The 16,048-nt window shown below is 38.7% G+C and overlaps 1 protein-coding gene across 1 annotated transcript in view; it reads right to left on the bottom strand.

Moving 5' to 3' along the window:
• The window catches only part of CPXM2 (carboxypeptidase X, M14 family member 2), a 239,253-nt gene that overhangs the window by 23,282 nt on the left and 199,923 nt on the right, over positions 1-16,048 (bottom strand). The window contains exons 8-11 of the mRNA XM_036736106.1: positions 12,374-12,497; positions 8,781-8,977; positions 6,651-6,830; positions 1,102-1,399 (exon numbers count right to left, since the gene is read on the bottom strand). Of these exons, the coding sequence (XP_036592001.1) occupies positions 1,102-1,399; positions 6,651-6,830; positions 8,781-8,977; positions 12,374-12,497 (799 nt within the window). The remainder of the gene's footprint in view (positions 1-1,101; positions 1,400-6,650; positions 6,831-8,780; positions 8,978-12,373; positions 12,498-16,048) is intronic.

Here is a 16,048-nt window from a genome sequence, read left to right as displayed (position 1 = left end):
GGGTAATGCTATTCGACCAGAATGGGAATGGAAGTGCCTTGAGGGAAGGAGCTATTTCATTTTTGCCTTTGTATCACCAGGGTCCAGCCCAGTGCTTGTTGTATAGTATGCACTTAAAGAAAGCCTGTCCCTTTGTTGATTGATAGGGCTAATTCCAAAGTCTGAGAGCCTTAAAGAATTTAGATATTCTAAAAATATTTAGCAACAATGGAAGCCCTGTACAATGTGAATGCTAGGACATAAAACTAACCCATCTCATACACTTATTTGGTTTTATCAGGCTTTTAAAGGCATCCAGTTATGTTTCGGGAAATTGTGGTATAACTCAGTTGAGGGAACCAATTCAGACTTTTTAAATCTAAATGAACTTAGATTTTTCACAAGAAAGAAGCATCATGGTACGTTAAAAACCCAGGCGACACTAGACAAGTCAATTAAGCTCCTTAAGGTACTCATTTGCAGAGAAGGTCCATTGGTAGAGGGAATCCTCTGCTGTAATGAGATCACAAGGCCAATCCTACTCTGCGATCCTATGTAGAGAAGATGGAAACAGGGGAAGGTAAGAGAGGATAGCAGGAAAAACATGGAATGCTAAAGATCCTGATGCATGAAGGAAAAGCAAAGGAAGTTAAATATGACACATCTTAAAAACAATGATTTTTAAAAGCTGTATCAGGAAAAAGAGAAATTCCTAAATTTATGCTCTTAAGCCCTGAGATTTTTCATATATATATATGTATATACAGAGAGAGAGGCAGACAGGAAGGGCGGGAGAGAAAGAAGGAGGGAGGGAGGGAGGGGGAGAGAGGGGCAGGGAGAGAGAGAGATTGATTTAGGACCACTTCCTGGGACGGATGGTAGAATGACAATGGATGAGAGAGGGAAGCCACTTAAACCTTACTTCATTTCTGCTTTCCCTACTGAGGAAAATAATCTTTGAACAAGAAAGGTCTGAACAAAAATAGCTAATAAGCATTTGACACCCAAGAGAAGTAGGAAAATGGTAAGAGAGATCTTAGCTATTGTTAGTGAATGCAAATCATCAGGCCCAGCTCAAGTGACCATACAATAATTTGGGGGAAGCTTCTACCAGGCTCTTACTTCCAGCAACAGTATGCCAAGAAGCTCCATTCACAGTCCCATCCTCTTTCTGAAAATCTTCAGTGTGGCACACCCTTCTCCGGGCATCTGTCATGAGCCGGTGGGTTGATGCATAGGAATAGGCCAGCCATCGGAAAACGTGGTCATCAGGGGTAGGCGTCTGCTCCTGGGTCTTCCATAATGATCGGACCATATCATATGGGTATGCCACCACCAATTCTCCTCCTTGCAAATTCCCTCCCAGCACAAATGGGATTTTTTCCATCCAGGCTATTATTGCCCTCGTCTCAACAGCCACCTAAATATAAGGAAAAAGAAGCTACATGTACCATGAAGTCAGTTTAAGGTGAATCACAGGCTCACAGGTTTAGAGCTGGATTGCATCTGAGAGGCCGCTGAGTCAAGTCCCCTCATCTTAGCGATGAGCAAAATGAGGGAGAAAGAAAGAAGGAAAGAAAGCCACTTGTCTGTGATCACCTGACGAGTAAGTATATGAAGTGAGATTTGAACCTTCCTGAGTTCAAATCCAGGGCCCTCTCCACTTCCCTTGGTTCAATGATTGACACAAAACTTGGATGCAGTGAGCATTTATTCCCTTCTTCTTTTGATTGATTTAATTTATCCAATTCAGGAGAACAGAACACAAGGACCATACTATTAAACTCGAAGATGATTTGAGCACCCTTTGAAGAAGGATTCATGAATTCATATAATCCTCCCATTCTTGCTCCCACTTGTTCTGTTCCAGACTATCTCTTGTTTCCTCAGCCACTCATGTTATACAGCTAGGCAGCTAGGTGGTACAGTGGATAGAATGCTTGATCTGGAATTAGGAAAACCTGAGTTCAAATCGAGCCTTATAAGCTATGAGACTATAGGCAAGTCACTTAACCTCTGGAAACTGCTTCAGTTTTCTTTTCTTAGCACTGTTCCTGACACATAGGTTCTTAATAAAGGCTTATTCCCTTCCTCTTTGCTTCCCTGCTTCCCTGTGCTTTCTTTTGCTACTTGAACCAAAATCCTTTTTCCCTATTCCATACTTCAAATCCTTCTTTTTTCGAGGGGGGAAGGCAGGGCAATTGGGGCTAAGTGACTTGCCCAAGGTCACACAACTACTGTGTCAAGTGTCTGAGGTCAAATTTGAACTCAGGTCCTCCTGATTCCAGGGCTGGTGTTCTACTCACTGTGCCACCTAGCTGCCCCATTTCAAATCCTTCTATGGTGTTCCATGTTCTCTCCTCCTTAGCCATAGCCTTTGAAGAAGAGGTAGCACTTTTCCAGAATAAGGCCAGCACCTCTACTTGTGCCCGTGATCCCACCCACCTTTCTTCTAGAAGAGGCTTGCCTTCCTGATCATTTGATCATTCATTCACCCTCCCTACCTCTTTCCCTCTCCTTCACCTTGCCCTCTTCCTGCAGCTCTCTGTCTCTGTCTCTCTCTGTGTCTCTGTCTCTGTCTGTCTGTCTCCCTATTTCTCTCTGTCTCTCTATCTCTTCCCTCCCTCCCTTCTCTCCCCCTTCCCTCTCCCTCTTTTTCTCCATTTTGTCTTTATCTATTGTTTCCTTCCATGAAGTGTGTCCCCTAACCTTTAAAATATTTTTTTTAATTTGACTCTGTCATTGCCTTAAATTTTACATTTCTCCTTATGTCCAAAGTCAAATTCCTAGAAAATGCTATTTATACTTCCATTCTCTTACCTCCCAACACCTTGCCAATCCAGTTTTTGATTCTAGCAGTTCACTGAAAGTGTTTTCTTCAAGGTTACTAATGCTGACTCCAATGGTCCTTTTCTCAGTTTTCATTTTATTTGGCCTCCCACTGCTGATCAAGTATTGTGACACATTATTCTTCATGGGATATTCCCTCTGCTTACTTGACACTGCTTTGTTCTGGTTCTTCTCTTACCTAGAGACGGCTCCCTCTCAGTCTCCTCTGTTGGCTTATCATTTATCTCAGTCCTTCATTGTAGGTATCCCCTAAAGCTCTGTCCTGGTCCTTTTCATCTTCCTTTGATGGTAATTTCATTGGCCTCCATGGATTCAATTATTAGCTCTGTGCAGAGGGCTCACAAATGTAGAAACCTATCCTGAGTGTCAGTCCTGTATCGCCACATGCCTACTGGTCATCTTTACCTGGATGTTCTATCAGCATCTTAAACTCAGCATGTACAAACAGAAATCATTATCCTTTCCCCAAATTCTACCCCTCCTTCAAGCTGTTGAAGATACTATGATTTTTCTTGTCACCCAGGTTTGCAACCTTTATGTCATCGTTAACTCCCCTCTTCCTTCTGCCTGCCATATCTAATAAGTTTCTAAATCTTGTTTATTCCACCTCCCAAACATGTTTGTCTCCTTCTTCTCACACCTATGACCACCATCTTAGTTTATTTCCTTATCACCTTTGACTGTAACAGCTTCCTAAATGATGTCGTGCTTACAGAATTTTCCCTTTTCTGCCTATCTCCCACACAGCTGCCAAATCAGTCTTCCAAAAGCACAGGCCCAACTATGCTTACTCCTCTCCTCAAAAATCTTCATTCGCTTGCTATTGACTCTAGAAAAAATGGAAACACCATTTGGCAAGGAAGCCCATCTCAGTCTGGGTCCAGTCTACCTTTCCAGACTCCTGTACATCCCTCCTCTTAATGAACTACATGTTTCAGTCAAATGGGCCCATTTGTTCCTTCCTGAACTTGGCATCCCATCTTCCATCTTCCATCTTTGTGCTTTCTCAAAAGCTGTCCTCCATGCCTTCACTCACCCTTCATATCTAACTCTCAGAATCTTTAGCTTCCCTCGCTTTGGGGCCATCTTGTAGAGTAAGCCTTTCCTGACCCCACCAATGCTTAGTACTCTCTTCCTCCACAAACTATGTTGTTCTCTCCCATGTGCATGTGTGTACGTGCGTGTGTGTGTGTGTGTGTGTTGTATCACCCTAGTAACATGTAATCTTTTTGAGTGACAAGACTGATGCTTTTTTCCAATCTGTAATACTTTAGAACACCATTGTCTCAATAAAAGTATGTCAAATTGAGTTGAAAATTCCCATCTAATCACCCTATCTTGCCTTTGAAATACTTGTCTGTCCCTAATTATGTTTAACCCATTAATGCTGGGGAACGTATCTAGCTTCTGCTCCTCAGGAAACTCTGGGTATGTATCCCACAGCAGATGAAGGAATTAAGAGTCAATGACCCCTACAATTCCTTCTATCTCTATATCTACTCTACTTCCTTTTGTTATGATCACAGTGCTGGATCTTATATTATCAACAACTCTGAATTCTTCCCATCCTTCACTTGGTAGATAATACATGTTGTCCTTGTGATGTTTTAAAAGGATAGATTAGACCCTACCCGCCAAAGGCACCAAATGGTTGTCTCAGTCACTCACTACCCAGCACATTGGGCAAACAGACTCTTACTCAGTTTTCAGAAAAATGTAGGATCAATCTTTAGGAAAAAAAGTATTCCTTCCCTCAGTAAACAACAAGACAAACAAACAAAAACAACCCAAACAAATTAAAAAAAACCCACCTATCTAAAGCAAGGGTGTTAAGTACAGGGTTCCTTCCAACAGTGCAAACCAGATTAAAATGTAATTGGGAAATATGTAAAAAAATAAACAAAAATACAATAGGATATGAATAATTTTAATGTAAGGTTTCCTAAATCAGATGCTACCCAAAGGTATTCTTATGCATGTTGGTCCTTTTCTACTTAATTTGGAAAACACATATCTAAAGCATCTTAGAGAAGAAAGAGCTCATAAAACTTTTAAGATGAATTCACTTTTTGGTCACATGGGAAGTTAGTAGACTCAGATAAATACTTAGAGATTACTGATCTGCAGTGATCAGAGGAAGAGAAGCCCAGCTTGTCATTAGTTTATTTCGTTTTTTGTCCTTTGATGACTCTTGTAAGATCTCTGCCAAATCCTGTAATTATCCTTCATTTAGCTCCAAATTTATTCTCTTACTTTCCATTGTTGTGATATGGAAATGCTTCATGTTTTAAGATCTATCTAGGGAGTTATGAACTTTTTACACCAAGTTATTAAGACAATAATAAGTGTGGTAATAAAAAGTGACACATTCCAATCTGAGGATTTGTATTTCTTGTTATGAATTGCCATACAATTGTGAGATGATATATTTAAACTGCCTCTCTTTTAAAATCCAAATCAAGATGTAGAAATACTGATTAAAAAATAAATAAATCCTTAACATGACATTCTACAATTCATTGCTATACAGAGTAAGACACACCAGCAATAGATTTCATCACCATCCCCTCAAAAACAAAAGCAAAAAACCCACCCACCTATGGAATGCAGGTGTTTTTCATGTTCCCTGATATGGTGGATTCCCAGTACTGGGAGATTAGCTCTATAAATCATATTAATGTCTTTCAGCTAGAATTCCTTTCATTGTTAACAATATAAAAGCTTATCAAGAAGAATTGTCAAAGTAAAGGCTAAATAGAAAAAAAATCCCTTTCCCTTTCCTATGGTGACTTATAGAAATAACATTAAGACAATTAGCTTTATCAGGGAAATGTGAGTGTATTACAAATTTTCATGATGGCAAAAACTCAAGGAACTGATTAAGGAAGAAGACAGTAATAATGTTGCTCCATTGTACAGCTCAACCAGTTAATAAGCCCCTGTGCTAGGTACCATGTTTTTGCCATACAAAGAAGTCTGAAATATGGTTCTCCCTCCTCAGGGAACTTATAATCTATGTAGACGGAGATGGAAAAGATGGGGCATAAAAAGCTACAAAATAAATTACAGTAGTAGGTAAAAATTGCTTTCCAAATCAGTAGTTCAGACCAGGCCTATAGGAGTTCAATGAAGAAAAAGATTAGGGCAAGTTGTGATGGTAAGGAGTTCCAGAAAGGACTTGACCTGAACTTTTAGGATGGGGAAGGGTAGGATAGGCAGTAGTGGGAAAACAATAAGAATTGGAAATAGCTTATGGATGGAATTTCACATATTAAGTGTGAATAATTTCTCTTATTAAGTATTCTGTGCTAAATAAGACCTGTGAAAAAATTAACGATCTAATTCCATATTTGTTTTTCTTACAACAGACTCCAGGCCATAAGCCAATGGGACTAATTAAAGTGAAGGCAAGTTTTTTCCAGCTACTAAGGAGATGGGCCCCCCAAATCTTTGATTCTAGCAGTATCAGCAACAATAAAGATAACAATCATAGTAATTGGAAAAAAAGTCATTTTCAAACCTGAGGATTGACATTTCTAGTTATGACACACAATTAAAATAATATCATTATGTAACTAAATTAAAATTAAATATAAGAAATAAAATTAGACACTCTTCTCATGTAACACTATACCAAGAAGTTGTTTGTGAATGTATCTCTCATCCAGAGTCACATTTATCCTTGTAAAAACAACCTGGAAAAAGGTCTATTCCTCACTATTTTAAATGATTTTTCATTTTACTTGGGCTCTCTCTACCTACAAATCCATGTTGATTGGCGTTGTCGGTCATTTTGCAGTTTATGAGTTACTTTGACTTACCGTTGCATTTTCAGATAGAAACCATTCAGGTATTGGAATGTGATGATTGGGGACCTTTCTTGGAAAATTCCGACGGTCCTCAGCTTCCCAAAGCATAGTATTTAAATCTGGAAAATTGTTGTTGATATCAATACCATCATGGGTCCAACGTCCCAGAGACCATCCTCCCAATTCAGAGCCCTGGAAGACAATTTCAGAATATGAACTCATATTTTGTAGGACAAGGTTTCCATTGTGGTAAGATCTTACTCATCATGAAAACTCAGATTTTTGCTGCACCTCTACATTTTCCCATGATGGTGTCCTCCACTGGAGAACACTGGGGGGAAATAAACAAAATAAAACTTTGTGGATTTACAGTAGGTAATCATAATCAAATGATTCCATATGGTCACAATCCTAACAAATTGCTGGTTGTCCTTCAGAGACTGACTATTTTTTTTTAACAAGAGCTGGGCTTTAATGAGGAAATTGAGGAGAAAAGACTAGATCCCATTTTAATAATTGGTTATTAATATAATAGCAAAATAACAATTTCTCCCACTGACTTCAAGTAGAGAGATCCCTTTATTACAATACCCAACTGCCTATACATGGGTCTCTAGAGTTACTATGGCCAAATATCATAGTTGAGTCAATCTCTAATGATAAGCCTCTTTTAATTTTAATGATAATAATAATAACTAGCATTTCTAAAGCATTTTAAGCAAAGTACTTTATGTGACTCATTTGTTAGGCTGGTTACATAGTCCAGAAGTGTCAAACATATGATGGTCTGCATTATTCCCAAGTGCTGCCTGAATTATATTAATATGCAATTAGGGAATATTTAACAAAATGCAAAATATACAATAGAGCATAGATAATGTTAGTATATTCTTTTCTAAGTTAATATGCAGCCCACAGGGATCCTTACATGTGGTTCAGTGGCCCTGTTTCTATTTGAGTTTGACACCACTGATGTACTCCATCACTGGGGCCATACTTGGTTGGACCTGTCAAAGTCTCCATGCTGTTGGCATAGGGAGATGCCTTGATCTCCTCCATGAGATGAAATTTTGGAGGAGAATTTTAGTGGAAATCCTTGAGAAGAAAAGCTACACTCTCCTGTTGAAAAATAATTAGGGAAGTACCTGAGAGGAGGGAGCTAGGGAAAACACTAGGATATACTTATTTCAATGGGGACATGGTACCTGAATAACCTTTCTTATAGCTATCAAAGGAAAAAGGTATTCTTAACCGTAACCCTAAAAATATGAACAATTTTACAAGGTCAGGGATGACCATGCTTTCCTCACAAAACAGTGAGGAGATTCCTCTGACAAGAAAGGAGGATTTAGAAAGAAAAAAAATCTGGGAGAACATTCTTTGTGGGGGGTAGGAGAGAAGTAATGATATGAACAAAGGTAGAAAAGAAAAAGGTTTGTTGTTGTTGTTAATTGTTTGTTTGTACTTCTCAATAAACAGGATCCTAAAGAAGAATGACTCAAGAGATAGAATTAGCAGAGTGGTAGAACACAAAGCTAGACAGGGAGATTGTAGTCAGATTATGAAGGGCCATGGATGCTGAGACAAGAAGCTTGGGCTTAATTCTGTAAGCAATAGGAAGCCACAGAGAAATTTTGTTTTGTTTTGTTTTTAATGAGGCAGTGATCCGAGTAAAGCATATTTTAGAGATTAATCTAGGAGTAATATTTAAGGTAGATTAATACAATGTACACTAGTGATGCTTTGCCAAAATGCAAATTGCCATATTAATAAACTTTCTCTGCTTGGCCTTAACAAATATGGAACATTCATTATCATAGAAAATCTCCAATAGAAAAGCTGTTTGCATTAATACACATTAAAAAGAAAGTCTACAAATCAAAGCTGGCATTTTGACAGATACATATTCACTTTCCTGAGTTGACTGTTCTATATATCTTTCCCCCTGGGGCAATTGGAAATTTTCACTGCTGGGCTGTCCCTCTCATAAGCTTCTATGGTTTTCCAGTAAGGCATTTATATTAGAGGAGGTGGATACATTTAAAAGGGGAAGTTTCGAATAATGTGGCATATCATTTAACCATACACTAATTCTTTCAGAAAAGATGGAGCTGAACAACGACAGGACGGAAATGACATTACCACTTCATAAGCCTTCTCATAACCGTCTGGATTGGCAGAAGGAAGAAGATGAATCCGGGTGTCTTCAATGAGGCGGATGATCCGTGTGTTCCCAGCCCTATATTCTTGGCACAGAAACTGCATCAACAAAAGCATGAGCTCTCGTCCAAGCACCTCATTCCCATGTGCCCCTGCTATGTAGCGGAATTCTGGTTCACCTTTACTCAAAGGAAAAGAAAATACAAATATAAATATAAATATGGACTGCATATACTGAAGTTCATATTGCTCATAGAATAACAAATCCCTAAAAATATCAACTTGTGCATCATTCCCAATCAAACGTACTTAATGAAATTGTGGGATAAAAAAAACCCCAATAATAATAATATAGCAGTAATAAGGATGAGGAGGATAATAAATAATAATAGCTGATAATTATACAGCACTTGAAGTACTTTCCATACATGATGTCATTTTAGTATTGCAATAATCTTTTATCACTCCTGATATCATAGCTAATATTCATATATTGCTTTGAGGAATAGACTTTTTTCATACATTATTAGCTGTTGTGAATGTCAAATGATCCAATAGTTTTAGAGGTAGGTAGTGTAAGTATTATGATACCCAGCTTGTAGTTGAAAAAAAGTAAGTTTAAGAAGGAAAAAGTGGATTGCTCCAGGTTGTGCAGCTAATATGTAACAAGGGTCTCAAATCCAGGTCTCCTAAATCCAGATGCGATTCTCTTTCCTTTGAACCAAGGTGCCTGGACTGGGAACAAGGAGACCTTGAACTCTAGTCCTGACATTACTGAAGCCTACTTGGTGATTCTAGGCAAATTGCTGAGACTCTGACATCAAGATTTCTAATTTATAAGTGACATTCACTATGAGTGGCCTTGGTGAAACTGACATTTGGTGGGGAGAGATCCAAGCCTTGGATATAAAGTTTGGGCTACTTCTTCCCACTAAGAGACAGCAGTTAGGAGTATAACTTGAACCTAAAAATATTTGTCATAGATTAATAATATTTAGGAATGGCAAACAGATATAATTCTCACCCACTACCCTTTCTCTGAGGAAATCAGAACAGCCAGCCTCTGATGCCAATCCCCTGTCTTGCCTCCTAGCAGGAATAAAAGTCTCCCTTGGAGAAGGGTAAGTGACAGACACTAGAGATATCTATTGATTCCTCCCTGTGAGTCACATCTATACAGATCCATGGGGACATGTATAACATACATGGGCACCACATATAACACCAGCTATATTCTGAAGAGGAAGCTGAGACTAAGGGTTGCCCCAAGTTGCAAAGCTAGGAGGTGGCAGTTCAGAGTTTGAATCCAAGGTTTTTACTCCAAATCCAGAGTTCTTTGCTCTATCCCAGCCAGTGAGTTAGCACAGTGAATAAAAGTGCTGGAGCTGGAGTCAGGAAAACTCCAATTCAAACTCTGCCTTAGACATATAACAGCTATGAAATCCTGGGAAAGACACTCTGCCTCAATTTCCTAACTTGCAAAATGAATTTCTTTAAGGATTATGGGGTGTTTTTTGCTCAGGAAAATGTGTTTCCTCAAAAACAGTGGTTTTGCCAGAGGGGGTCAACAAGACTGGAAAATACCCCTTCCCTAGAATACAGTGTTTAATGAGTTGCCAAAAAATTAATGACCAAGCAGCCAAATCTGTGAGGATGAGCCTCTATGAACTCAGCTGGGTTGGTCCTCCAGTGAGAATTATAATCTCTATTTTTAAGCCTTTCTAGCTGGGTAGGTCCTGCTGGACCTTTTCTTCTACTTCCTCTACCTATCCGTGAATTTATATCTAAGTTTACCAAATCAACACCTGTTGTTGTTTATACTTCATTTTCTAAGAGAACCAATGACATCACAGGGTGACGTCTTGACTCATTCATGAGCTAGATTTAAGTGAGGCAGAGTTTTACAAAGTCATCAGCCTCACTCTCTCTTTCAGAGTCATTGAAGTCCAATGGCAAGACAAAAGTCAGGAGGACTTGTGATGGCCCAGGGTGCAGTGGAGGACCTTGGCCTCTTTGATGCCTGACCAAGCTTTGAGCACTCCATAGCACCTGCTTTAGCTGCCTTCATGGCCATTGCAACAAATTGTTTTCATCTGCCCGTTCTACCAGGGGAAGTTTTCATATACTTGGGGTAAAGACCTCCCTAACTCATCTATGGTTTGAGACATTTTCTTTACCCTCAACTTGGTTTAGTCCATCTGCTGAGATGATTTTCCTGGGGTGTGGTCACTGCACATGCTACAGCTTCTTGGAGGCACAGGTGAGAGTTTGGTGACAGACAGGTGGTCACCAAAGGTGGATGAGCAGCCCTGAAAAGGGTTCAGTAAATCCTTGCACCAGAGGTGCTAGTCCTCCCTGAATACCCAGTACACCCTCCTCTACTTTTATAGCCTTTAAGAACCCATAGTCATGGCCATGTACTATTGACACATCAGAGCTGGACTTTGCTGGAAGCATACCTTCTTATTGGGATATGGAGATGTTTTAGCAGTAGAAATTTTTAGATTGGACAATAGCACAATTTTGATGTTTGAGCAACATGGCTAAGGGATGGACTTTGAATTAGAGCAGTGTCATGGACCCCCAAATAATATACTTACTTATATGCATAAAATAAAACACACAGGATTACAAAGGAAATCAAAGGTTAGTGAAAATAAAGATGTGTTTTTCCCCATACAAGGTGAGAATCTATCCATGAACTCCTTGGAAGTATATGGACTTCAGGTTAAGACTCTCATGTTGGAGACTTTTTAAAGTCAGGTACAAAGATGCAATAGAGATTAAAAAAAGACTGCCTTTATTCAGTGAAAGTAAGGAAACCATATAAATCTTGCACCTATAATAACCAAATATTCTAGAGACACTTTTCAAGGGAAAACTAAAACTTTGTAGAGAGGTAGAGGTTTATTCTGTCTAATTAGAAGTGGGTTTGAAGTAAGAGACAGTAAATTTATGACTTGCCATTTATTTAGCTATATGGGCAACTCACAAATTCCCTAGGTTTCATTTTCCTAATTTCTTAAATGAGAGAACTGAACTAGATTACCAAAGTCATGTAGGACCCTTCCAGGTATAGATCTACGTTCCTGTGTGACCTAATTCAAATCAGTAACCTCTCCGTGTCTTAGTTTCTTCATAAAGAAAGTCAATATGATATTCATATTTATTCATTTCACAGGGTCTTTATAAACTCCAAAGTGTATTACAAACATGTTATTATTTTCTATCTTCATTTTCATTCTTGCCATTATGCTTCACCCTAACAATAGAAAAATGGAATTAAATACAGCTCATCCTTAGAAATTAAAAAAAATTCTGATATAAATGCCACCCTAAAATTATCCTGATAATACCCTATGAATTTACATCTAAGTTTACCAAATCAACATTAGAGCAATCACTTCTGTGAAAAAGATTCATGATAAGAATAAAGACATGCTGTAAACTTATCCTTGGTCTAAAATTATTTTTTACAAGTGGCTGACAAATGTTTCAAGTCACAAATTTCTTCCTTCACCTAAGGTGATATCTATGAAAGCTACATATATTTCATAGAGCCATATAATTCTAACCAACTTCGTGTTCTCCTGGATTGTCAGAGATTTCCACAGCATATAACTTCAGCCCTTGGTAGCTTTTGCCAATATTGTAAATCCTTGTAATGTTTGGGCACATCTCATTCACAAGCTTCATCAACTGAAAGAGAAAATAAAGAAACAAAAAAATTCTACATCCCTGCCATTCAAGAAGGAATTTTCAAAGTGAAGCCCTTGGGTTGGCAATGAGAAGCATGGAGACTCATTTTGTTTACACAGTATGACAGTATTTCGGAGTTGGACAGCTGACTCCAATGAGAAGAGAAAGCCCCTGAACAACATAACCCCATAGTGAGTATCTAGCATCTGTCTGAAGACCTTTACCAAAGGGAAAGCCGCTACCTCCTGCGGTAGCTCATTCCACTGTTGCATAGCTTCAATTGTGAGGAAGTCTTTTCTTGTATCAAGCCTAAACTTGCCCTTTGGAACTACTGCACCCATTATTCCTAATTCTGCCATCTTGGAACAAGCAGAAGAAATCTGATTGCTCCTCCACATGGTATGCCATCATATAATGGATGGCATTAATCATGTTCCCCAGAAATCTCCTCTTATCTAAGCTAAACACAGGATCAAAGATTTAGAACTGCAAGGAACCTTAGAGACTAGCTAATACTAACTTCTCATTTAATTGATGAGAAAGGCTAAATGATTTGTCTAAGGTGTAAATTCTTCCACCAGTTCTCATATGTCATTAACTAGAAGGCCTCCATCATCCTGATTGTCTTCTTCTGGATGTTCTTCACCTAATCAATATCTTTCCTATGATGAATGCACAACATGCCAGATGTTGTCTGACTAAGACTAGGAATAGAGTGCTTCTCACCTCCATACTCCTGGATGCCACAGCTCTTTTACCATAGCCTAAAATTACAATGGCTCTCATGCTCTCCAAAACTTGGATATGTGTGTGTGCATGCACACATATATACACACACATATGCATATATACACATACACACATATTTAATACCTAAGCACACATACACAAAGACCCTCACTGATAATCATATTATAGAGAATTGGATCTGCTTTCCCAGGAAAGTAGTGGTCACTTTGGTGAAACAACAATGCTGCTACTTGCTGCTACTGTGGCTATGCAAGGCGAATAACACCAGCACATAGGAGGGCTGCTAGCACAGATTCTTTGATCTGCTTTTCTAAGGAAAGCAACTTTAAGGGGTTTACAATCTCACTTTAATCAAACATACATATATCATTCACTTAGTTCAGGTGGAAGAGCCAGCACTCTGAACTTAAGAGAAAAACAAAAAGAAATTACAAACAGAGAAAATATAAACAGAGCAAATAACACAAATCAACAGATAGGCTTCTAGCTGTTCTACCAAAGCTATACATATGTACATAATTACCAGAGAGAGAAACACCAATATCTGGGTTTTCAAAGCTGGGGGTGTCTCCTTAACAGCTACCCAGAGTCTCCACACCAACACTCTTCCAATGAGTGAGCCCCCAAACAAAATGCTAACCTCAGAGCATATATACCCTGTTCAGGCCTCGGGGGCTTCACACCTCTCGAGGATTTGACACCTCTTGAGGGATTCACACCTCTTGTGAACTAATTAGCAAAAGGGTATGGGCCTTCCCTCAAACAAAGGCAAGGTTCAATCAAAGGCACTTGGTTGCCTTAGTGCTAAGAAGCACTCCAAAAGAAAAAACAGCAAAAAATTCCCCACTTTGCTTGCCATTACATTTGGTAAATGCAGCTGAAGTTGCTCTAGTGAGGAAGGAATAACAAAATCCATCTCACAAGGGATTTCTTGTTACTTATCACAAAACAAATGTAAGACAGTAGGAGTAAAATCTAAGAATCATGGAGTCAGAGCTAGAAGGAACCTTACAACTCACCTTTTTATGTTATTAAAAGGGTGTTACGACCAACACCCTTTTTATGTTATGAGCATAAAATGTTATTTTATTTTATTTACGATTTCCCTGTCTCACCCAGCCTGAAAGTACAGGGGTTATTCACGAGCATAATTCCACTACAGGTGGGCATGGGAGCTTTGACCTACACATTTTCTGACCTGGGCTAGTTCATCTCTCCTTAGAAAACCTGGTGGCTGGCTCATGGCTCCAGGGACTCACCCTATTGATGCCAGACTTGGGGCAGACACTTGATCAATTGAATTAGCCCACTGTAACTGTGAATACCAGAGTTTAAGAGGTTCATCAGCCTCAGCCTCCCCATAGCCCGGATGATAGGTCACCATGCATGGTCAACACACTCATCTTAAGGAAAAAGAAACCCAGGCCCAAAGAAGAGTGGTGACTTGCCCAATATGATATAAGAAGTTAATGGTAGAACTGCCATTGGAATCTGGGTGTTGAGTAGAAGCTAAAATTCGGCAAAAATGTTTTTTTGACAAAGCAGCTGATGTCACAAAGATGGGGATGGGGGAAGGGAATTACTTGAGATTCACTGTATTATAGTATATTCTTTCCCTGAAAAAAAGAAAGCTTTACTAAGATAAAGCTTCTTCTATTTTGTTGTTTTTAGAAATATATTCAATATGCTTATTATATCTGAATCAAAAACTTCAAAGTGGAAAGATTTAAAAAGATGCTCTGAGGTCAAACATCTGCCCAAGAAAGCAAATGAGGATTGAAAATAAAAGTATTTATTAAATATTAAAAATATTCTCTTCCCCTCAAGATTCCCTCTCTCTGATTCTTAAAGGTCTTTGTATTCCTTGATCTTTTTTTCAAAATTAGATTACAATTCAATAGTATTACTACTAGCACAGTCTCATATGAATATGAAAAGCTTTAAAGGTTAATATGCTAACTTTAAGAGCTTGCTGAAGCCTGTAGATAATTAATTTTGAAAGCAGTGAGAAGAAAGAAAAAAAAAACTTGTTCCCTTTAGCTTCATTATTTTAGCTCTGGGGGGAAGGTTTCCAGAATGAGAATAATGCTTTGGGGTTGAACCAGCATGGTGAGGTGCCAAGAAAGGCAATATGATGCAGAAGTAAGAGAAAAGACTTTCTTCTTAAAGAATCTTGCCTCTGAAATTTGCCATAGGTGACCTTGGGCAAGTTTTCACCAGAGGTAAGAGTGAGCTGTGTATGCACAAAGGTCAAATTGCCCCCTCTACTTGAAAAGACAGTCAGTTCTTAATTGTCACAAACTCTTCAAATATAAGAAGAGGAAAGAAACATTTCTTGAAAGAAGTTCTCCAAAGAGGGCAAAAAAAGATGAAACAGAATCAGACGAAGTCTTCCAGCTATACACCAGTCAACTTGACTTTGATTCCTCACAAAATTTGGACCATATTATTAAAGGAATTGTTTATAAGAAAGGCAAGTGGGGATTGATCACTAAGAGCCAGCATAGCTTTATTGAGCACAGATGATGGTTGTTTAATTTTATTTTCTGTCTGACAGGATAACTTGACTGATATTTGAAGAGATTGTTTTTGGCATCTTATAATTTGGTGGTAGCAAAGCACTTTGACAAAGTCTCTGACAATCTCCTTGAGAATAAGTGGGAGAGACGTGCCAGATGAAAGTATAGTAGGATGAATTAGACACTGGTTAAATAACTTGATCCAAAGATAGTCAATGTCAGCTTGAGGTCAGTCAGTCAACAAGCACGTATTAAATGCCTACTATGTACCAGGTATTGTAC

The sequence above is a fragment of the Trichosurus vulpecula genome, chromosome 8, assembly GCF_011100635.1.
Source record: "Trichosurus vulpecula isolate mTriVul1 chromosome 8, mTriVul1.pri, whole genome shotgun sequence".
NCBI classification, from domain to species: domain Eukaryota; kingdom Metazoa; phylum Chordata; class Mammalia; order Diprotodontia; family Phalangeridae; genus Trichosurus; species Trichosurus vulpecula.
The sequence above is the reverse complement of the archived record's forward strand: the minus strand, read 5'-3'. Positions and strand labels throughout refer to the sequence as shown.